At 48.0% G+C, this 23,040-nt stretch overlaps 1 protein-coding gene across 6 annotated transcripts in view; it reads left to right on the forward strand.

Annotated features, from left to right (window-relative positions):
* BCAS3 (BCAS3 microtubule associated cell migration factor) overlaps nt 1-23,040 on the forward strand; it is a 722,154-nt gene that overhangs the window by 637,132 nt on the left and 61,982 nt on the right. The window contains exon 23 of one of the 6 annotated variants that reach the window (XM_023204680.2): nt 2,899-3,337. The exons of the other annotated variants lie outside the window; for them this stretch is intronic. Coding sequence (XP_023060448.1) covers nt 2,899-3,065 — 167 coding nt within the window. The 3' untranslated portion in view covers nt 3,066-3,337. Of the gene's footprint in view, nt 1-2,898; nt 3,338-23,040 lie in introns of those variants that run through there. 6 annotated transcript variants of the gene reach the window in all.

Raw genomic sequence — 23,040 nt, forward strand, 5'->3', positions numbered from 1 at the left:
AGTTACGTCCTTCACAGCACAGTCCAAATTAAAGATCTCTAGTCAGGCTGTTTGGTCTGTGAAACATTCGGATATTTGTTTTTTAAATCCATATTAGGACATGTTATTCAGTGTTTGGAGAAATTAGTATGTACTAATTTCTAGGCTGCTTGAAGAACTTGGGGGGTAAATTGTTGCTCTTAAATCCCCTTAAAATGTAGGGCAGAGGCCGGGTGCGGTGGCTCACGCCTGTAATCCCAGCACTTTGGGAGGCCAAGGCGGGCAGATCACGAGGTCAGGACATCGAGACCATCCTAGCTAACACAGTAAAACCCTGTCTCTACTAAAAATACAAAAAATTAACTTGGTATGGTGGCGGGCGCCTATAGTCCCAGCTACTCAGGAAGCTGAGGCAGGAAAATCGCTTGAACCTGGGAGGTGGAGGTTGCAGTGAGTTGAGATCACGCCACTGCACTCCAGCCTGGGCGACAGAGCGAGACTCCCTTTAAAATATATATATATATATGGCAGAAGGGATCTTGGCACGCTGTGTTGAAGAGATACATTTTTAAGTCAAGTGTAAGGTAAGTCGGTCACGCCACATCTCAGCCTCATAAGGCTGTATTTCTGCAGATTGTTGTGGCTTCTGGGTGTCCTGTTAGAAACAAAGCAGGAAGGGAGAATCATTTGATCTCTTGAACCTAAAATGTGGGCCCTAGGCTGTCAGGAAGAGGTGGCCCTTGCCGAGTCCCAGTGTTCTCCCTCATTCACCCGCTAGGTGACAGTGGATCCAACTCTCCAGAAGCGAATCTGGGATTCTGCATGTTGTGGTTATTTGCTGTCTATAGAGGGGTCTATTAGACAGGTCTCTCCAAGGAAGGGAAAGGGAGCAGGGAGTAGAGGGGGTACAGGCTCCGAGGGGCCAGCAAGTCTGGTAGATGCCAGTTCTCCCGAAAGACAGGTCCCCGTGTGACTCACATCTGGTACTGAAGTGGCTGGAGCACTTGGCACACCGCAAATTGACACTGACCTCGGCCATGCTGTTGGAGTAACTGGACTTTCAGGATGGACTCCCTGAACAATCCTGCCACTGTGGCTGGCACAAACAGGCTTTTCTTTAGCAGCAGACGTTCATGTCTTCTTGCTCCAACTTTTTTTTCTTGAACAAACATATGTATTGTGGCCAATGCAAGGAAAAATCCTACTCACCATTTTGATCTGAGTTGCTTCTGTCCTGGAACAATAGTCTAGTGTACCAGGGGCCCTCGGGATGCTGGTTTCCATGCCCTGGTCTAGTTTTATAAATCTCCTTGGAAGACCCTAAAGGCCAGGAAGCCATCGGTATTTCTGCAGGGCCCCCTACCACCATCAGGGACATCAGTGGCTCTGTATCTGATTGCCAGAGCTTGAGCTTCAGCAGTGTAGCCTCGGGGTCAGGACTGGTTACAATCAAAGAGCTTGCTAAGTACCTGCCCTTTCTCCCACAGGATGGCCTCTTCACAACTTAAGTGGGCATAACCGAACACTTGCATTCCCCTTTGAGCATCCACCTCACTCAGGTGGAGGAAATGTGTCTCCAAGCACTGCCAGCCTGTGAATAAGCACTTTCCAAGTGCCAGGTACAAAGTTAGACATTTTCCATCTTTCACCTCGTTGATCTCAAAATCCCATGAGATTTTTAATCACTGACTCAGTAGCATTGATTGAGAAACCTACTCCGTGTTAGGCTTAGACTATAACATAGCGATGACCGAAACAGTCTTTGGATTCGTGGCGATTACTGCCAGGTAGAGAAAGCGAATGCTGTTATTTCACTCGGAGAGGAGACTAAGGTTCAAAGAACCAATACTTTCTCAATGCCATACAATTGGTAAAGGGTGTGGCCACGATTTCAACGCCATGATTCTACTCCAAAGACTGCCCTCCCTCCACCGTGCCCTACTACCTTCCTATAGGAAGCTTAATCTGCAGTTCTACTTAAAATAGGAGGAAACATCTGGAATATTAGTTTTCAACCACATTTCAGACACACAAAGTGGAGCCTAAGGAATAGCCCAGTTGGTTCTTCTCTGAGAGCGGGTAAGAGTAGAAAAGAATTGCTGATCTCAAGCATTTTGTTACCAGAATAACCCCACAGGAGAGGCCTGGCTGAACTGGGATTTGTGTGGGCCAGACAACGTAGGGGATTTATTTCCAAGGCTGGAGGACAGAGCTTGGACTTGGGTCCAGCTCAGTGTCCTCCCTCGGGTGCGACTCGCTGAAGAGGTACAGCATCTGGAGGAGGACTTTCCAGCCAGGGTACAGCTCCTCAGGGCCCAGGCAGTTAACGATTAAACAAGAAGCAGCCTTTGGCTACAAACCTAATGGTTTAGGTTCCAGGGCACAGGATAAAAATACACAACTGGAAAGGCAAGCTCCCAATTAAGTGGAAGAGCTCAAGCAAGAGATGTTTCAATGCCGTGGAGCCAGTGACCACACGTGGGCCTGCTGTCTCCTCCGCCAGCCCCCCTCGCCCGGCCCCATACTTAGTGCTGGCTCCAGAGTCTCATGGGGGAAGCCGGCTGGCAGCACAGAGGCTTCTCCATTCAAAGAAAATCTTACTTCCCTTCTGCCCAACAGTTTATCTTGCTTGGCATCTTCGGATAGTAGAATGCCAGAACTGGAAGGGGCTTAGGGATCATTTAGCCTAGTCCAGCTCCCTGGTTTGATGCTTTAGAAACCGAGGCACACACAGGGGAAGTGACTTGAACAGAGTCACCTTGTCAGTTCGTGGCAGGGAGGAGGTTCACGTTTTGATCTTCTAATGTCCACATTGTCTTCTCCTTCCTTTGTACTAAGCTGGCACCATTAGCAGCCTGCCGGTTGCACCTCTTCCTTTTGCTCCCACAAACCTAAAAGCCCTTGGTCCTTCTTTTACAGGAAAAGATACTGAGGCAGGGAGTGTAAACGGCGCCCACAGAGCTGACAAGTACAGATGCCAGAAAGGGAACCGCAGAATCCCGCCCAGCAGGCCTGGGCCTTCACCATCTGACCGCATTCCCTCTCTAAGAACATGTTGTGGGAGGACTGAATTTGGCCTCCTTTGAGCTCTAAGCCTGCAACAGCCCTCCTAATGACTCTACAGTTCCTGGCTTCCTCTTGCCACCGACTTTCCCCTCCACCGCTGCCTGGGACAACCTTACAGCTACAGTGACTTTGAGTCTTGCCAAGACAAGCCCAATAGTTACTTTCAGACTCAAGTGCTTGCCAAGCCTGAAATAGTAATTGCCTGAAGGGTTCCAAAAAGCTGGGCTTTATCTGCAGCAGTGACTTTAGTAAATCAAAACACAGGTCTTATCTCCCTATACTCTCCCCTCTGTTGTGTGGTCTCCTAAATGAAAAATGTTACCTAATTGCCTAAAACAGCTGGCTTGATGTTTAATTACTTCAGCTTGCTAACCTGATATTCTGAGCCAATAAACTATACATGGGGAGTGGATAATGCTCTTTACAGATCGGACTTGTCCAGGTTTCCTTTGTGAGAAATGTTGATTTCAGCCACCAGAGGGAATTCCAAATTTGAATGCTCTTAGCAGTCGCCGCGCTTGTCTGATGTTGGAACTCCTCTTCACCCATCTGAGGAACAGTGTGCCCGGAAAATGCTTGAATCTTCTCCCCAACATTCCAGCGGCAGGCCCCTCCACACACCACACTGCTCAGCATGCACTCCCTTTTTTTTTTTTTTTTTTTTTTTTTTTTGTGAGACGGAGCCTCGCTCTGTCACCTAGGCTGGAGTACAGTGGTGCGATCTTGGCCCACTGCACCCTCCACCTCCAGGTTTAAGCGATTCTTGTGCCTCAGCCTCCCGGGTAGCTGGGATTACAAGCACCCACCACCACGCCTGGCTAATTTTGGTATTTTTAGTAGAGACAGGGTTTCACCATGTTGGCCTGAATGGTCTTGAACTCCTGACTTCAGGTGATCCACTTGCCTCAGCCTCCCAAAGTGCTGAGATTACAGGTATGAGCCACAGCGGCCAGCCAATGCACTCCTGTTCTGAGACGTGGGAGGGCACGCAGAGCAGTCTCAGAGCGGACGCTAGCTGACAGCGGTGCCATTGCTCTCGCCTCAGGCTTCCTAGAGCAAAGAAGCCCATGGAAGAGGCTGCACGGCATGGTTAATTGGCAAAGCCCAGGTATGGGCCAGTGAGCCCCAGTGATGCTGGGGTGCCTCTTCCTGTCCCAAGGACTCTGCAGCCTCAGCCTCACCCCTCAGTGCTTCCCCATGTGGGTCCTGGAATCTGACCAGGCTGACTGACCCCCGTTTCATGTGCCATGCCTTTGCCGGTACTGATCCCTGAGATGTCTCCTGACATGCCCCTCACCCAGCACCTCTACCCTCCCATCTGCCTCCACATGCTGCTGCTGCTTCCCCTTCACGGCTCCCCTGCAGTAGCACACCTCTGCACAGCTTTCCTCTCTGCTCCTAGCCAGGCTCAGAGGGACCCGCAGCTGACATCCTAAAGTCACCTCCATTGTCCACCCACCTACTTCTCTATCTCAGTGAACCTCTTTAGGACCAGGATTTTCCCTTTTCATTTGTGTTCTCCAGTGTCTAGGATAGTGACCATCTATAGCAGGTGCTGGCCAGGCGTGGTGGCTCACGCCTTTAATCCCCGCATTTTGGGAGGTGGAGGCGGGTGGATCACCTGAGGTCAGGAGTTCGAGACCAGCCTGGCCAACATGGCAAAACCCCATCTCTACTAAAAATTACAAAATTAGCCGGGCATGGTGGCATGTGCCTGTAATGCCAGCTACTCAGGAGGCTGTGGCAGGAGAATCACCTGGGCCTAGGAGGTAGAGGTTGCAGTGAGCCGGGATCATGCCACTGCACTCCAGTGTGGGTGATAGAGTGAGACTCCATCTCAAAATAATAATAATAATAGTAATAGTAATATAGCAGGTACTTAGTAAATGTGTGCTGAATGTGGGTTTTTTTTGTTTGTTTGTTTGTTTTTTGTTTGTTTGTTTGTTTTGAGGCGGAGTCTAGCTCTGTCGCCCGGACTGGAGTGCAGTGGCCAGATCTCAGCTCACTGCAAGCTCCGCCTCCCGGGTTTACGCCATTCTCCTGCCTCAGCCTCCCAAGTAGCTGGGACTACAGGCGCCCGCCAGCTCGCCTGGCTAGTTTTTTTTTGTATTTGTAGTAGAGACGGGGTTTCACCGTGTTAGCCAGGATGGTCTCAGTCTCCTGACCTCATGATCCGCCTGTCTCGGCCTCCCAAAGTGCTGGGATTACAGGCTTGAGCCACCGCGCCCGGCCTTGTTTTGTTTTTTTGAGACAGAGTCTCGCTCTGTCGCCCAGGCTGGAGTGCAGTGGCCGGATCTCAGCTCACTGCAAGCTCCACCTCCTGGGTTTACCCCATTCTCCTGCCTCAGCTTCCTGGGTAGCTGGGACTACAGGCGCCTGCCACCACACCCGGCTAGTTTTTTGTATTTTTTAGTAAAGACGGGGTTTCACCATGTTAGCCAGGATGGTCTCGATCTCCTGACCTTATGATCCGCCCATCTCAGCCTCCCAAAGTGCTGGGATTACAGGCTTGAGCCACCACGCCCAGCCTGATGTGGGTATTTTTTAAGGAAAGCCTAAGATGCCATTCTTAGAGCAGCAGAAGAGATACTTTTCATGCCCCATGCCTTTGTTGGTACTGGTCCCTGAGATTTCCCCTGACATGCCCCGCCCTCCCATCTGCCTCCACGTACTGCTGCTTCCCCTCCATGGCTCCCTGCAGTAGCACACCTCTGCACAGCTTTCCTCTCTGCTCCTAGGCAGGCCCAGAGGGGCCCGCAACTGGTACCTGGTAAAATAAAGGAAAGGCTAGTGGGAGGGAGAGAGGGAAGGAGAAGGGTGAAATAAAAGGAAAAGAAGAGATATGTTCTTCGGAAAAGAAATCCATGCCCTCGGAATGATGTGGCCCCTTCTCTTTTTAGTCAAATGTCTGCTTGACTGTGTGTGCTATGCTAGATTCCTCGGGGTCATGTACAATAATTCCTGCCATGTAGGTTTATTAAATTAGCAGTTTCAATTTAAATCATGTTTAGCTGTTTCCCCACTAAGGAATTCCTCGTGTATTTGATCCATTTGTGTGAGACGCTAACTCCAGCCATTGCCAGCCCTTCTGTAAAATGGCTACTATATGATCCAGAATCCCTCTCACCTCAGACACTGATGGTACCATTAGAGTTTGGGAGGCTTAAACAGTTCTGAGATAGGTGTAGCATATACAAAAATTCCGTTCACTGCTTTGTTTTAAAAGTTTAGGGTTCTAAAGAGTAGTGTCTTCTCTCCAAATTTAGTATGCTTATATATTATATCCATTATATTATATTTAGCTCTTATGCCCTAGGTATTTGATCAGTGAGCATTTCATTGCCAGGCTTTTAAGAGACCCCTGCTCCGTGTCTTCTTGCTATCTTCACTGGCTTGAGACAAAGTGGAAAGGCTAGGAAGAGAGAGGGGACTCCTCCAGAGCCCACCCGCGACACACAATATACAGTATAATAGGATAAAACAATGTAAAGGCATGCTTCCTAAGTTACAGGTCATATGCTTTCATTATTTCATCTACTGGTAGTGTATTGCCTTTATTGGGAAAAAGGCTTTTCCCAAACACCTGCTTTGTAGGGCTGGGCTGAGTCAGGCCGGGTGAACCAGACAATTCCTGGTGTTTGGGGCATGGACCAGGAAAGTACAGCTCATGGCAACACGCAGGGCTTCATTGACGGCAGTCACCCTAGGAGAGGGCTCGGCATAGAGACCTGGGTCAGTGAGGTAGTGGCACCCTTAGGGGCAACTGGCAGTGAGGCCTCAAGAGCACCTTGAGAATCCAGCGAGACCCCTTTGGGTGGGATGGGAGAGTGGTAGTTGGCAGGGTAAGTAGGGCACAGTTGTTCCTAAGAACTGAAGCCCATCAAGGCAGGAATCCAGTACCCAGATTGGGGAACTTGTCCTCAGGGATAGGACAGAAGCCTAGTAATTAGAGCAGAGACACAGTGTCAGAGCCAGCCAAGGGCCCTGCTGCGGGAGGCCTGATGTGGAATCTCCTCCCCGTTAGCCACCTAAGGGCAGACTTGAACAGAGGTCCCTGGTGAGGTCTGTGGGTGGGGATCCAGGAAGAGCCTGAACGAATGCCATGCACAAGGCTGTTCTGGCAGGGCTAGTGTGTGGGACCAACAGTGAAGGCACAGCAAGAGCAGGGTTTGTGCTGCAGGTGTCCAGGCTGTGCAGGAAGCAGGGCCAGAGGCTGCCTCTGCTACTAGAGCTACGTGCCCGCTCCTCGGCTCCTCCCCGCCACCATCACACCAGGAGTCAGGGCCCTGGGAGGCGACTAGAACACACCAAAAAAGGATGGCTAGGACTGTTTCTCTGCAAGGTGGAATCAGCTCTTCATTTAAGATGTAAACTGTGGCCAGAAGTTACTGAGGGTTCTACAGGTGATGTCCATCTAGGCAGGAATAGAAGTTCCAGAATTAACTGACTTTTCTCAATTGGAAACTTTCTTGTCAGCTCCAGAATCTACAGTGTCCTGTCTGCACTCCTTGGTGGTGATGGAGCAGCAGCCCTCTCCTCTCCTGTCTTCCCTGCCTACTGTTAGAACCAGATGTAGTCTTTCTTGAAGACAGCACCATCTCCCTCTCCCAGTGACATCAGCAGCCCCTCCTCCCCCTCCCCCTAATTGACAAAGGTGGGCATTTTGAAGTGTCTTATGGCATTTACAAGGGACGCACCACTTAATGACGGGTGGAACTGCCAACAGATGAAGGGTTATTTCCCGTGTTCCTCCCCACCCCGCAGTGAGGCAGCAACCTTGTGTTGGGGTTTCTGAAAAGCATTCCTGCTCTCAGGACATGTGCTATTTCCAACCAGAGTTGTCCACCTGCAACTTTCTGCTAGGGTTAGCAGTTTCGTCTCCCATTATTAGAGTCCAGCCCATTATTAGAGTCCAGCTGGAGTGTCTTTGAAGTTGGTCCCATCATGTTAAATGTTAACTGTAATTTCTCTTGGCCCTTGCTGGAGAGTGCTTTCCTTCCCATTGGTATGATAATAGCTGCAGCTATATTGGCCATGTGCTGGCTGACCACCTTAGCACATGCTTTCACTCCCGGAGTAACACAGAAGGAGCTTTGTACTGTGCATCGTGAATCTTGAGTTTTGACCTGGTTCTGCCAGGATGCCATGTGATCTTGAGCAAGTTCATTCTCTTCTCTGATCCTCATTTTTCTGCTCTGTACAATTCTGGGTAAGGGCTAGAGGATTTCTTTTTTTGGTTTTTTTGTTTATTTTTTTTTTTTTTGAGATGGAGTCTCGCTCTGTCGCCCAGGCTGGAGTGCAGTGGCCAGATCTCAGCTCACTGCAAGCTCCGCCTCCTGAGTTTACGCCATTCTCCTGCCTCAGCCTCCCGAGTAGCTGGGACTACAGGTGCCCGCCACCTCGCCCGGCTAGTTTTTTTGCATTTTTTTAGTAGAGACGGGGTTTCACCATGTTAGCCAGGATGGTCTCGATCTCCTAACCTCGTGATCCGCCCGTCTCGGCCTCCCAAAGTGCTGGGATTACAGGCTTGAGCCACCGCGCCCGGCCGGGCTAGAGGATTTCTGAAGCCCTTCCACTTCTAAGTCTGTGATTCCAAGATTGGGAGAGTGCACAGTTATTCGCAACTCCTTTTTCTCCCTCTGCCCCGGGCCTAGGCCCCTCGCTATAGTGCTTCTCCGCATGCTGATCCCAGTAGGCAGCCAGGGTCGGGGAATACTAGCAATATGTAGAGAGCTCAGGGTCATTCTGACCCTTTGAATTTGAAATCCTCAGAGAGCTTTCTATTCTAATAAAAGGGCATAATCTTGGTGATATGACACCCCTACATTAAACTCCATTATATTAAGGAAACCTTAGAACTCAGATGGACAGTCTAGCTTGATAATTTATAATTCTGTTGGGATTAGTATGAGGAATAATTATATCTATTTATTTATTCCACTGTCAGAATGTTGACTCTAGATTTTCATATTGTCTCTGTCACTGAAGATTGTAATTAAATAGTATGTCAAATGTATTGATCATATTTTTATAAAATTTGCTTGATATGCTATAGAGGCTTTTTTCTTTTCTTTTCTTTTTTTATAATATATCACGAGATTAAATTCAAAAGTTTGCCAGGACATCTAGGTCTGTTTAAGAGGTTTTTCTTCCCGAATAAACCACAATTTTTTGATGACTTGTCATTTTGACATCAACTAAAGTAATTTCTTTTCTCCTTAGTGCAGAGCTGTATCTCTTTTAGCTTTTGGTCAGACACAGTAGCTATAATGACATTAGAATAAGAAGTAGTATGTATCTTTGAGGTTAGACTTTAAATTTGCTTTGTGCATAAACTCACAATTTTTCATAGAATAGTCTTTTTTCTTTTTTCTTCTTTCTTTCTTTCTCTTTTTTTTTTTTTTTTTTTTTTGAGATAGAGTCTTGCTCTGTTGCCCAGGCTGGAATGTAGGGGCACAATCTCGGCTCACTGCAACCTCTGCCTCCTGGGTTCAAGCATTCTCCCACCTCAGCCTCTCAAGTAGCTGCGATTACAGGCTTCTGCCACCACACCCAGCTAATTTTTCTATTTTTAGTAGAGACCGGGTTTTGCCATGTTTGCCAGGCTGGTCTCAAAGTCCTCCCCTCAGGTGATCCGCCCACCTCGGCCTCCTGAAGTACTGGGATTACAGGTGTGAGCCATGGCGCCCAGCCAGAATAGTCTTTTCCTATGCATTTATTATGAGAACTTTTCAAGTGGAATTTGAACTCAAGTCTCTTTTACTCCACAGCCCAGTTTTTCCTTCTGCATCAGATGGTCCATTCCTAGACAGTGGCACTATGAACCAAAAGACCTGGGTTCCTCACTCATCCCTTGGACTCTTAGCTAAGGAATATGGCGAAAGAATATATTCAACTGTAGGCTGGGTGTGGTGGCTCACGCCTGCAATCCCAGCACTTTGGGATGTTGAGGCGGACAGATTACGAGGTAAGGAGATCGAGACCATCCTGGCTAACATGGTGAAACCCAATCTCTACAAAAAATACAAAAAAATTAGCCAGGCGCGGTGGCGGGCGCCTGTAGTCCCAGCTACTCGGGAGGCCGAGGCAGGAGAATGGCGTGAACCCGGGAGGCGGAGCTTGCAGTGAGCCTAGATCACACCATTGCACTCCAGCCTAGGCGACAGAACGAGACTCTGTCTCAAAAAAAAAAAAAAGAATATATTCAACTACAAATTTTCTCAGCCTATTTCTCTTCTGCTTGAGTCACAAAACATTTACCTACTTTACCCAGAGGTTATAATTAAACCTTTTCTAATATTTGCTTTGGATGTATGTTTCATATATATTCTTAAGTAGCATAGAGGGTTTCTTCAGTCTGCCCGAAACACATGTAATCAGCTCTTCAGTCATAATAATAATATAGCACATACATAATGTTTTACAAAGGGCTTTCAAATACATTATCTCAGATGAGCATTAAAGCATGCTGTGATACAGGCAAAGGTTATTACTATTAGTTCATTTAATGGATTCTTTTTAAAAAGACCCAGAGAATTTAAGATTTTCCATATCATCCAGCTAGGAAATAATAGAGCTGAGACTAGAACTCCTGTCTTCTGAATCCTTAATCTAGTGTCTTTTGGCCTCCTTTTTTTTCCTAATGAGCTTTACAAACATAACTAAAAATGTATCTCCAGCTTCCCTTACCTCTTCATTTGTTTAAGGCAGACTCATCATTTTGCTGTAACATCCCATCCTCTGAATAGATGTGCCATGAAATAAAAATGGTAGCACCTTTTTAACCCAAGTAAGGACAGAGCGTTAGCAAAAGAAGAAAGATCCTGATTTCATTTGACCGAGAGACTCCCATTCCTCCTACCCCACCTCCCGTCTCCCTTCACCATTCATACTGTGGCTTCTTGGGGAAGCTCATGACCTGTTTCAAAGAGCTTGATTGTAGTCCTGGGCCATGAGGAAATGCATGAGCAAAAGCAGCAATGGGGAGTGGCTGATGACCTCAAGAAGAGGCCGTTTTGTGTCGGGTGGTAAGAGGCTGTGGTCAGGAAGCACTTTCCTCCCTGGGCCATCTGGATGTCCCTGCAGGGCCGCCAGGCTGCTTGTGCCCTTATCCCTTCACCCTCAGGAAACCTTGCTTTGTTGACTTGACAGTTGGATTGGCATTTGGTCTTCATCATCAGGGATTCTTCACAACAGTGCAAGCCCTAAGAAGGCCAGCAGCAAATGGTTCTAGTCTCTGAGAACGAAACTGACCTGGCACTCTCCGATCTGGCCGTGCTTCTACTGGGAAATGGGGGGATAGTGGGGAGAATGCTGGAGGGCTGGATTTTAATCCTTGCAGTCTGTATGAACTTGGGCAAGTTATTGATCTCTGAGCTTCAGCTTAGTTCCTTTTTAAGTAAATTGTGGATACTAACACTTATCCCCACTTTTTTTTATTTTTTTTTTGAGACAGAGTTTCCCTCTTGTTGCCTAGGCTGGAGTGCAGCGGCACAATCTCAGCTCACCGCAACCTCCGCCTCCCAAGTTCAAGCGATTCTCCTGCCTCAGCCTCCTGAGTAGTTGGGGTTACAGGCATGCGCCACCACGCCCAGCTACTTTTTGTATTTTTAGTAGAGACGGGGTTTCTCGAACTCCCAACCTCAGGTGATCCACCTGCCTTGGCCTCCCTAAGTGCTGAGATTACAGGTGTGAGCCACTGCACCTGACCCCACTTATTTCCTCGGATTAGTCTTGGGAGGCATGAGTGAGCTCATGTGTGAAGGTTCTTTGCTCAAATGCAAGGGACCCGCTCTGAAGGAAGGGGCTAGGCTCTGGGAGACTGTGTTAGGGGACCCGTCAAAGTGAGCAGTTTTTAAAGATCAGAAAGAATTGTTTTCTCTCCTCACCCTTGGTGAGGACCAGCATTGCCTGCCAGGGTTACCATCCCTCCAAGCCTTCCGCCCTCCTCTAAGGAGTGAGATTGTAACTCAGCCACTATTCGGCTGTGACATTTCTTCACATCTGAGGCACGGCCAAGAACATGGCCTCACTCTCCCTCCCACCCTTCTTTCCTTTTTCCTTCCTTTCTCCTGCCTTCACTTCATTTCAAACAAGTGAGTTGTGTTAGTTGGTTTTTTAATGAGGTTTTTCCAGCCTCTTGTTTTTTTGTCCTTGACCATAAAGAACTCCCAGTTACCCAAAGCTGAAAATAAAATTTGGCAGAAGTAAGCCAAAAGTATAGTCTCATTGGTGTTGATATTTTTAAGCCGAGAGAGAGAGAGAGAGAGGTGGGGTGGGGGTCGGTCCTCTGGGAGAAAGGGGCAAATTGTCATGGAATAAATATCTGTTGGAGTACCCTGGGGTGAGGACTTTACATCTTTTTCTGAAAACAAGGCGCCTTCCTTTTTTTTAAAGGAGTGTTGTGGCTATTTTGATGGCTTTTGAAAGTGCCACAATTAATTTGATTGAGCTGCTAAGCAGCTGGTTTTTAAAAAAGGGGGGGGAAAGAAAGAAAAAGGAGAATGGTCACATGGATTTAGCATCACATGGGAAATTCACTGCAACCCAGCGGTCTTTTAGGCAGCTGATGACCATGGGCGAGATTGTTCATTTCACAAAGGGGAGCCTTTTAAAAATGAGAAGACTTTTGTCTAGAGCCCAGACTTCCCCAGGGGGAAGGACTCATTTATAACCCATTCTGATTATTCTTCTCCTCTTAAATCTCACTGGTTAAATATGAATTTATGTGGAACACTCAGCTACAACATGGAAGTAAGTAGTGCAGTGAGCAGTTAGCATAAGGGAGTTCCAGCCCTGGGTTCTAGTCTCAGCTTTGACCCTCCCTGGTGAGCTGTGTGATCACGGGAGTGGCCCTGAACCGACTTAGGATTTGGTTTTCTACTCTGTGAACTGAAGCGAATTCTTCCTACCTGAGAGCATTGATTTGGAAGAGAAAAGTTGTTGATAATGTAAAAATGCTTTGAGAAATATCTTAGCTGTTCTCAAAATTATAAACTTGGGGGTGTGGAGGGGGTTGGTGAATTTGGAGAGAAATTGGTGACCAAGGTCTCCAGTTCCTTCCTCCATATGGCATCTCTGTCAAAAGCTGAGCCTCTGTTTCCTTAATAGGCCACTTCCCTCCAAGGATTCAGGGACCATTCATCACCGTGGTGCCTAGTCCCCAGGAGGTCAGTGGCCTGCTGCGGTGCTCAGCTGCTGGTAAGCGATCCAGCAGAAGCAGGCAGCCCTCGCTTATCCATGGCCCCTTGGCCCTTGTGTGGGTTCCTTGGCTCCGTGTTTCTCCTCTTTCCCAGACGCTTCTTCCCTTCTTGTTTGCACATTCTTCCTGGAGGAAAATGATAGCTCATTGTCAAAGGCTGGGCGGGAGACGAGGTAAGTGTCTGTGAGATGTTTGGGGATTTCCAGCTGGAATCCTCACTTCTTTGGCTAGAGCCGCCTTCCTCTGTGTTCTCTGTGTGCTCTTGTAAGCCTCTGCTAGATCACTTAGCACATGGGACACACTGGGACTCTTCCCGTCAGGCTGCGAACTTCTCCAGAGGCAGGGACCCCACCCTTCTGATTCTCTGTATCCCCAGTGCCAGACATACGCTAAGCACTCGAGAAATGTTTCAATCAGTGAGTGAATTAGAGGCGGGAGAGACACCACCTCCTTTGTCATACACACTGATGAAACTGAAGCCCAGAGCTAATATGTGAGGTGATTACACAGAGGATGCTAGAACTAGGATTAGACTAAGGCAGAGATTCACCCATTTGACCCCTGCAAGGCTGATCACTGTCAGGGCAGGGCAGGGAGAGGCTGCCCCAAGTATGTGTGGCAGTATTAATATATGTACATGTAATATGTGTGTGTTTAATCCCAGTTCTAGTATATCCTGACTGTGGTATATCTATATATATCCTGACCCTGGGTTGGCTGTGTGTTAAAAAATCAAACTGAAATCGCCTCCAATGGAAGGCAGCATTGAATGACAGTAAAGTAAGAGCTGGGCCTGGAGTCAGCAGCCTGGCTTGCAGCCCTGCCAGCCACTGGCTGTTTGACCTTGGCTGAGTCATTTTCTCTCCCTCCTCTCATTTACCTTGTTTATAAAATGGTATCCAGCCAGGCGCGGTAGCTCACTCCTATAATCTCAGAAGGGAGGAGGATCAGTTGAGCTCAGGAGTTCAAGACCAGCCTGGGCAACCTAGTGAGACCTCATCTCTATGAAACAAATAAAAATTAAAATTAAAAGAAAAAAAAAAAGGATGTAGACTATGTGATCTCTGAAATTTCTCCGTGTTCAAAAGTCTAACCTTCTAAGACTTCCAAGAGTTTTAGAAGAAAAGCTTGAGCTGCTAGAGGAGGAGGAAACATTTTAAAAATTAAGTTAGAGAGTTCTTGCAAAGGAGATTTTTTTGTTAGAGACACTGAAAGTTCTTCTCTTAAAACCGTTTCCACTAGAGACCATCCCACCATGCACAGTTAGCCTGTGCTTTAAAGCGCCCTCCCCGCACTGCCAAATGAGTTGCTGATGGGAATTTTTTGAATGTTTGACTCTGTGTCTCTGTGGACCACGACAGGACCACAGGCTAGCATTTAACTAACATTATGGAGTGACAGAATCGCATTTGTGTGGCTGATAGAGACCATTGCAAGTAACTAACAACCGTACAAATAGCACCCTGACCTTTTCATATCTGTGGGGGCTGATTCTCAACCTCCGCCCTGTCCCGCACATACTCGGGGTGGCCTCTCCCCACCCTGCCCTGAGCAGTTGTTAGGGCTCACAGGGCTTGCAGGGTGGCCCTCTGCCCCAGGGATATGGGCACCGCCCGGAGGGTGGTGAGCCTTTCCTGGGAAGACCTGCACTGGCTCTCCCTGAGGGCTTTCCACACCAATTCATTCTTGGTCAGTGGCAGGCACATTTCACACTGAATTCCACCCCATGGGGCTGTGTCTAATTGGACAAATTTGAACAGCAGGCAGCGCAGCCACTGCCGCAGGGAGCATTGATATATGGCCCAAGCAAGGGACTAAAATCTTAAAGTGACAGGGCCCTGTTTTCAAAGAATAACTGGCTGGCTTCCAGGAGTAACAGGCCTGATGATGACCAGCAGGAGAGAAATGGGCCAACTCCACAAAGCAGGGGCTTTTTTAGGGAGGTGTTTTTGAAATGAGTGTCTCCATCTTTCCTGGTCTTGGTGGCAAGATAAACAGGATAGGGTGGTCCCTGGGGACTGTCATCTGGGACCCAGTCATGCCGAATGTTTCTCTCAGTAGAGACTCACAGTATCTGTATCCACATTAAATCTGGCTAAAATATACCGCAGGGAAGCCTCAGCAGAAAAAAGAGTGAAAAATCATGTTGTCATACATTACTAAGCGCCCACCATTCATTTGTTTGGCATCCATCAAATCTGTATAAATGCTCACTGTGTGTGCTGTTACATGCACTCTGCCCGGGCACAGTGGAGCTTGTGAAGTTTGTGGTCTAGGAGGGGAAAAGACATTAATCAAATAATCCACAAATTAACATAATTACAAATTGTGTGAAGTATAATGAAGGAAAAATTCCATGTGGCATGAGAGCATCTGAAAAGGGTATGCAGAGATAGTTTCCCTAAGGAGGTCCCATTGAAGCTTGGCTCTAATGGGTGAGATAAATCAGCAAAGGGAGTAAGAAGGGAAGAGGAAAAAGAAATGCTTAAGGAGCTGAAAGAGGGCCTGGGTGACTGGACCTCAGCACCTAAGTCGGAGAATAGCCTGGGGTGACTGTGGGGTCTTGCTGCTCATGTGGACTTTAGTTTTATCCTAAATGAGAAGCATGTTTTCAGCAGAGGGTGAGTTTTGAAAAGATCACTCTGGCCGCACTGTGGAAGACAGGAGACTGTTAGAGAAGTCGAGTAGAAGATGATGGAAAGGATTAGGCTGGCCCAGTAGCAAATAGAAGTGGACAGTAATGAGTGTTATTTAGGAGGTAGATTCCACAGGGCTTTGTTATGGAGTGGACATGGGTGGGTGGAGAGGAACAGATGTTAAGGATGCTCCCCAGTTTTCTGGCTTATTTCACTCATTTGATGTCATTCACTAAGAGCTCCTAGTCACATGGAGGAGGAGGCTTGGCTACATTGCATTTCCATTGGAGATGTGAAGATGTGAAACCCACATTCGGATCTAGGGGTCTTCAGCACAGAAGAGGTGTTTGGTCTAGGTGTTTCCTTAGGAAAGAATGGGGAGAGAAGAATGGGAGGTGATAAAAAGATGGATTGGACACCATCTCTCCCTTTAGGCAACTCAAAATCTATTTGTATTTGTTGTTAGAGGAAAAAAAGAAAAAAGAAATGACGAATAGTAGAAGGAAAATATTTTTAAAGGAAATATAAAAGGGCAATAAAATTTTTAATTAAAAAACAAAACAGGCCGGGCGCGGAAGCTCATGCCTGTAATCCCAGCACTTTGGGAGGCCAAGGTGGGCAGATCACGAGGTCAAGAGATCGAGACTATCTGGCCAACATGGTGAAACCCTGTCTCTACTAAAAATACAAAAATTAGCCGGGCATGGTGGCATGTGCCTGTAGTCCCAGCTACTAGAAAGGCTGAGGCAGGAGAATCACTTGAACTCAGGAGGCGGAGGTTGCAGTGAGCCAAGATCGCGTCATTGCACTCCAGCCTGGGCAACAGAGTAAAACTCCATCTCAAAAATAAAATAAAATAAAAATAAAAATAAACAAAATTTTAAAAAATCAATTTTAGAGGCAATTGGACTACAGAGTCAAGGAGACATTTACAAGTTAATACAATAAATGTAAATGTTTATGATGTCATAGAAGTGTAGTGAGACTATATTGAGGGTTAGACAACAGACAAGTATGTGGAGACAAGGGAGCAAATAGAAAATGAAGCAGATTTTTTTTTTTTTTTAGACGGAGTCTCACTCTGTCACCCAGGCTGGAGTATAATATTGCAGTCTTGGCTCACTGCAACCTCCGTCTCCTGGGTTCAAGACATTCTCCTGCCTCAGCCTCCCAAGTAGCTGGGATTACAGGCAGGCACCACCACACCCCACTAAGTTTTGCATTTTTGGTGGAGATGGAGTTTCACCATGTTGGCCAGGCAGGTCTCGAACACCTGACCTCAAGTGGTCTGGCTGCCTCAGCCTTCCAAAGTGGTGGAATTACGGGCATGAGCCACTGCACCCCGCCCAAGGTCTGACTGAATAACACAAAGGTGACGTCCATTTCAAAGAACTTAGTGATAGGTGTGACTTTAAGGTCTGGAATGGTTGATGAGACACTGGGGGTGGGAGTGTAAATTGGTGCACCCTTTTTGGAAGGCAGTTTGGTAGTAACCATTATACATTAATAGTTTATTCTCTTTCACCCAGCAATTTATCTTCTCGGAATTTGTTCTACAAAAATATAGGTAAAAATATTAAGATATAGACAAAAGCACTGTTGTAACGGCAAAGGGAAGAAAAAAATATTTAAAATTGTTGGTCTGTAGAGAGAGTAACAATACATTCTGGTATGCATATATCATGGAATAACCTATAGCTTTTTAAAAAAAACCTTAAGAACATTTTTAAGTTTTAAAAAAGCAGGTGAAAAACAATGTGTATGATATGATCCTATAGAAAAAAAAACTAGTAGAAGCATAAAGCTCCACTAACAGTGCTTGTCTCTGGTGAGGTAAACAACAAAAACAAACAGGGAATTCTCGCTCTGTTTTGTGGTTTTATATAGTTCAAATAGTTTACAATTACCATTGTCAGTTAATTCGGGCTGCTATAACAGAATACCATAGACTGGGTGGCTTAAACAACAGAATTTTATTTCTTACAGTTCTGGAAGCCATAGTCCAAGATCAAAGTGCCAGCAAACCTAGGCACAGTGGCTCACACCTGTAATCCCAACACTTTGTAAGGCCAAGGCTGGCAGATCACTTGAGCCCAGAGGTTCAAAACCAGCCTGGCAACATGGCGAAACCCCGTCCCTACAAAAAATATAAAATTAGTCAGGCGTGGTGGTGTGTGCCTGTAGTCCCAGCTACTCAGGAGGCTGAGGTGGGAGGATTACCTGCGCCGGGGGTGGTCAAGGCTGCAGTGAGCCCTGATTGTGCCACCGCACTCCGGCCTGGATGACAGAGTGAGATCCTATCTCAAAAGACAAGACAACGAAAAACAAAATGCCAGCACATCTGGTGTGTGGTGAGGACCCACTCCCTGGTTTGCAGGTAGCCATCGTCTTTCTGTGTCTTCACATGGCAGAGCATGAAGAAGCAGCTTTTTTTTTTTTTTTTTTTGAGACGGAGTCTCGCTCTGTCGCCCAGGCTGGAGTGCAGTGGCGCAATCTTGGCTCACTGCAACCACTGCCTCCCGGGTTCAAGCAATTCTCCTGTCTTAGCCTCCCGAATAGCTGGGACTACAGGCACCCGCCACCATGCCCGGCTAGTTTTTTGTATTTTTAGTAGAGACGGGGTTTCACCATGTTGGCCAGGCTGGTCTTGAACTCCTGACCTCAGGTGATCCGCCTGCCTTGGCCTCTGAAAGTGCTGGGATTACAGGCATGAGCCACCGTGCCTGGCCGAAGCAGGCTCTTTTTCTAAGGGCACCGATCCTATCATGAGTATTCCACCCTTGTGACCAAATGTGCCTCACCACCAAATACCAAAACATCAGGGGTTAGGGTTTAATATAAACTTTGGGAGGGCACAAACATCCAGGCCATGTTATTATTTTTCTAATCAGAAATAACAGTAAAGACTTTTGAAGAGAACAGAAGTGAGAGGGCAGGAATGGTGGCTGACTATAGGGTGAGGAGGAGGAAGCGGGGTTCCATCCTATATTCGTCCTCGTCGCTCACCTTCACTGCCTCCTCCAAGCCTACCTGCAGCGCCTTGCTGAATTTATCCATGAAGATGCTCTTCGAGCAGCTGTCCCTGATGATCAAGTTCCGAGTGACTGTTTAACGAGCATTTAGTGAGAATTTCCTTTTAGCAGACACTGTTAGGCGCTGGCAATACAAAAATGAAGAAGACGCAGTCCCTGCCCTAACAGAACTTATTGTTGAGGGGGGAAATTGCCAAGTAAACCAATGGTTGCAGTAGAGAATTTAGTCTAGATGCCCGGAGGTCTCTTCTGAGTTGAAAAGCCTTCACTTCACTGAAGATGGTCTCTGAAATTTCTAGTTCTATTCATAGGCTGAGAGAAAGGCTAAGAGTAGGTTTTTTATTTCTTCATTTCTTCCTGCCTTCCTTCCCTTCCCTTTTCTCCCCGCCCCTCCTCCCTCCTCTCTCCCTCCCTTCCTCTCTTTCTTGAGACAGGGTCTTGCTCCGTCACCCAGGCTGGAGCGCAGTGGCGCAATCATGGCCCACTGCAGCCTCAAACTCCTGGCCTTAAGTGATCCTCCAGCCTCAGCCTCCCAAAGCACTGGGATTACAGGGATGAGCCACCATGACCGACCAGTACTTTCTCACTTTCCCAGGTGTTCACTTTGAATTGGCCTGGGCCCCCAAATGCAGGCCTTCATTCCCGGGGCAGCAGGCCATTCTTCTCAGTGGAAGGTTTTATGAAAGAGGTCGGCTTGTGCCTCTGTGGCCAATTGGCTAAGTCCATGATGAAGCTGAGACTCACATTCCCACTCTATAGACTCCATAGTTTCTCAGACCTCCACAGCCACAGGCCCCCAGGATCCCCATGCCCATCTGGCTATTCCTCAGAAACACATGCCAGTGTGGACACAGGGGACACCAGAAGTGCACAGAGGACTCCGGCAGCAATGGCCAGGGAATGAGGAGACCCGAGTTCTAATCCCAGCACTATCACTGTACTCCATAGCATGACTGGGAACAAGTAACTTTGTTTCCCTGGGCTTCAGTTTCCTCATTTGCAAAATCAGCCAATGGTGGTGAATGGTCTCTGCCAGCGCTGACATCCTGCAATCATTGTGCGACAGTTCTGCCATCTCCCTGCTGGGTGCGGTGAAACCACCTCCCAAAGGGCCTCTCTCGGTGGTGAGTGTGCACTAGCACAGTGCGCTGTTGAACAAATGCAGCTCCTTGTTGAAAACTACTATAGGTGCTTTTTATAGAGGTGAGGAAAGCATATAAGACCCTGTCCTGCCGGGCGCGGTGGCTCACGCCTGTAATCCCAGCACTTTGGGAGGCCGAGGCGGGCGGATCACAAGGTCAGGAGATCAAGACCACAGTGAAACCCCGTCTCTACTAAAAATACAAAAAATTAGCCGGGCGCGGTGGCGGGCGCCTGTAGTCCCAGCTACTCAGGAGGCTGAGGCAGGAGAATGGCGTGAACCCGGGAGGCGGAGCTTGCAGTGAGCTGAGATCCAGCCACTGCACTCCACCCTGGGCGACAGAGCGAGACTCTGTCTCAAAAAAAAAAAAAAAAAAGACCCTGTCCTGCATTCTGGGAGCTTCCAATTTTCCCAGAAAGGTCAGAGAAATATACATGAAAGAATAGCAGCCCTAGAACCCTCAGCACACAGGGGTAGGGGTGGAGAAGATGGGGGCTGGAGTGGGACGGGGGCTCTTTGGCTGGACAATTGCCAAAGGTTCCTGCTGATCTTCAGAGTTTTTCCTTTCATAAAGCATGTGACAAGTGCTTTGCCTTGTTTCATTCTAGGACGTTCTGTTCTCTGGATCTGTTTCTGACAGGGTCTGCTCACTGGAGCTTCTGAAAGTTCTTTGGGAGTGGGGAGAGGGTTGGCAAGCAGCCAGATGCCCGTATCCCTTTATTGGAGAGTATCCTGGCCGCCTACCTTGGCACAGGAGGAGGTCACCAGGTTCAAGCCCAGAACTAGTTCAAAACAACTTTAGCCTCAAGAAAAAGGTCCAGGCCAGGCGTAGTGGCTCATGCCTGTAATCTCAGCACTTTGGGAAGCTGAAGTGGGAGGATTGCTTGAGCCTAGGAGTTAAAGACCCGCCTGGACAGCAGGGTGAGACCCCATGTCTATTTTTAAGTTTTTATTTTTAGATTTTTTTAAATGGAAGGAAAAAAAGAAAAAGGTTCAAATAATATAATCCTTCCTACATCCCACTCCTAGCGGTGAGGGAAAGTGAAGGGAGAATTCTTGTGGCGAGAACTCATGAGCAAAGAACAAGTTTGTGTCATTCCAGGCTAGCTGGCTTCTCAGTGTGTACTCAGCACGTGGCAGGTGTGCTTGTTGGCCTGAGGTGATGACCTGCCTGAATCCTCAGCCCGTCGCCAGGTCTGGCGAGAGCTTTATCTGCCCATATTGTATCATCCTGTGCTGGTCTGTCTCTTTTGCATGTTTGGGCTAATCTTCTCCGTATGTGTGTCTGGTTTGGCATGTGGGTCTCGACCTCCCATGAGCAGGGTGAGGCTGCCTCAGACAAGTGCAGAGAGTTGCCACCCAGCCCGCCAGGCTCTGGAGCTGGGCCATGGGCTCCTCTCTCTGAAAAGGCTCTGTGGAGAGGCACCCGGATGGCTTCTCTTCTGTGTTTAGGGGACATGAGACGAAGGCATTCTTAGAACAGATGCCGCCTGGTGACCCACCTAAAACAGTCTGACTAGGATAGCAAGCTTAAGGTATGCCCAGCACGCAGACACCTAGTCCTCCAGGCCCTGAACATCCTGCTCTGACTGCAGCGTCCCCTCCCCTCCCTCCACCACCCAAGAGGACAGCTTCCTTCACTGTGGGAGCCCCTGCTTGCCATGTTTGTGAGGGGCAAACAGCTCACTGGTTGGTAGGGCTTATGGTTCCGTATGGAAAGGAGGGAAACGATTTGACAGGAAGAAAAGAATGTCCTGTGAAGAGACTGTTGCAGTTTTACAGAGTTCTTTCCAATTTCTTGCCTCTGTTAATCTCTATACTACCCTGTGACATAGGAATTACTATCCCCATCTTTTTAGTGTTTTTTATTTTTTGAGACAGAGTCTTGCTCTGTCACCCAGGCTGGAGTGCAATGGCATGATCTTGGCTCACGGCAGCCTCCACTTCCGAGGTTCAAGCCATTCTTCTGCCTCAGCCTCCCGAACAGCTGGGATTATAGGTGTCTGCCACCACGCCTGGCTAATTTTTGTATTTTTAGGAGAGATGGGGTTTCACCATGTTGGCCAGGCTGGACTCGAACTCCTGATCTCAGGTGATCTGCCCGCCTTGGCCTCCCAGAGTGCCGGGATTACAGGTGTAAGCCATAGCACCCAGCCTATCCCCATCTTAAAAAGGAGGCAGCTAAGGCTCAGAGAAGTCATGTTGCAAGTCTAGGGCAGAGCTGGAACTATGTTCTGATTTCCTGACTCCAAGTTCAATAACCTTTCTAGAATACTGCCCTCCCCAAACCTGCACTGCTGCAGCCTGGAGGTTCCACAAGCCCTTTCTCATAGACCCCAGCAAGGTGCTTTTCTGAGACCCTGCCTGTCTCCCTGGACCCTGCTCACACCTATTTCTGGACTTTTATTGGCAGGTGGGTCAGAGAGGACACCCGTGTGATCAGAGAAACGAAGTCCGGTGAGAGGAGCAAGTGCAGTTATGCGTAGGGAGCAGCTGGCCCCTCAGACCTTGCCAGTCACCTCCACGGGTGGTTGTCGGTCTTGGAAAAGCTCCATCTTCAGAGGGGTTTGTGCCCAGCAGCTGATCTCTGCCTGTAGTCTTCAGAGGGCACCAGTTCTTACCAGACAATAGCTGTCTATGACCTCAAGCCAGGCCCAGGACAAAGTGGAGACATTCTGTGAGGCAGGCAGGCCTCTGCTTCAGCATCACCAATAGCTCACCCTCCTGTCTGCTCACATCCTGACGCCCCCGGCCCTTGCCAATCCTGTGCAAACCATGCAATGTCTGCCAACATTCACTGCCATCCTGAGCCCAACAGCCCCTTTCTTGCCCACTAAACTAGCACTAGAGCTTTATCAAGTTCTTGAACCTTTCTTTTTTTTTTTTTTTCGAGACAGAGTCTCGCTCTGTCGCCTAGGCTGGAGTGCAGTGGTGCGATCTCGGCTCACTGCAACCTCTGTCTCCCAGGTTCAAGTGATTCTCCTG

The sequence above is a fragment of the Piliocolobus tephrosceles genome, chromosome 16 (assembly GCF_002776525.5).
Source record: "Piliocolobus tephrosceles isolate RC106 chromosome 16, ASM277652v3, whole genome shotgun sequence".
Taxonomy (NCBI): Eukaryota; Metazoa; Chordata; class Mammalia; order Primates; family Cercopithecidae; genus Piliocolobus; species Piliocolobus tephrosceles.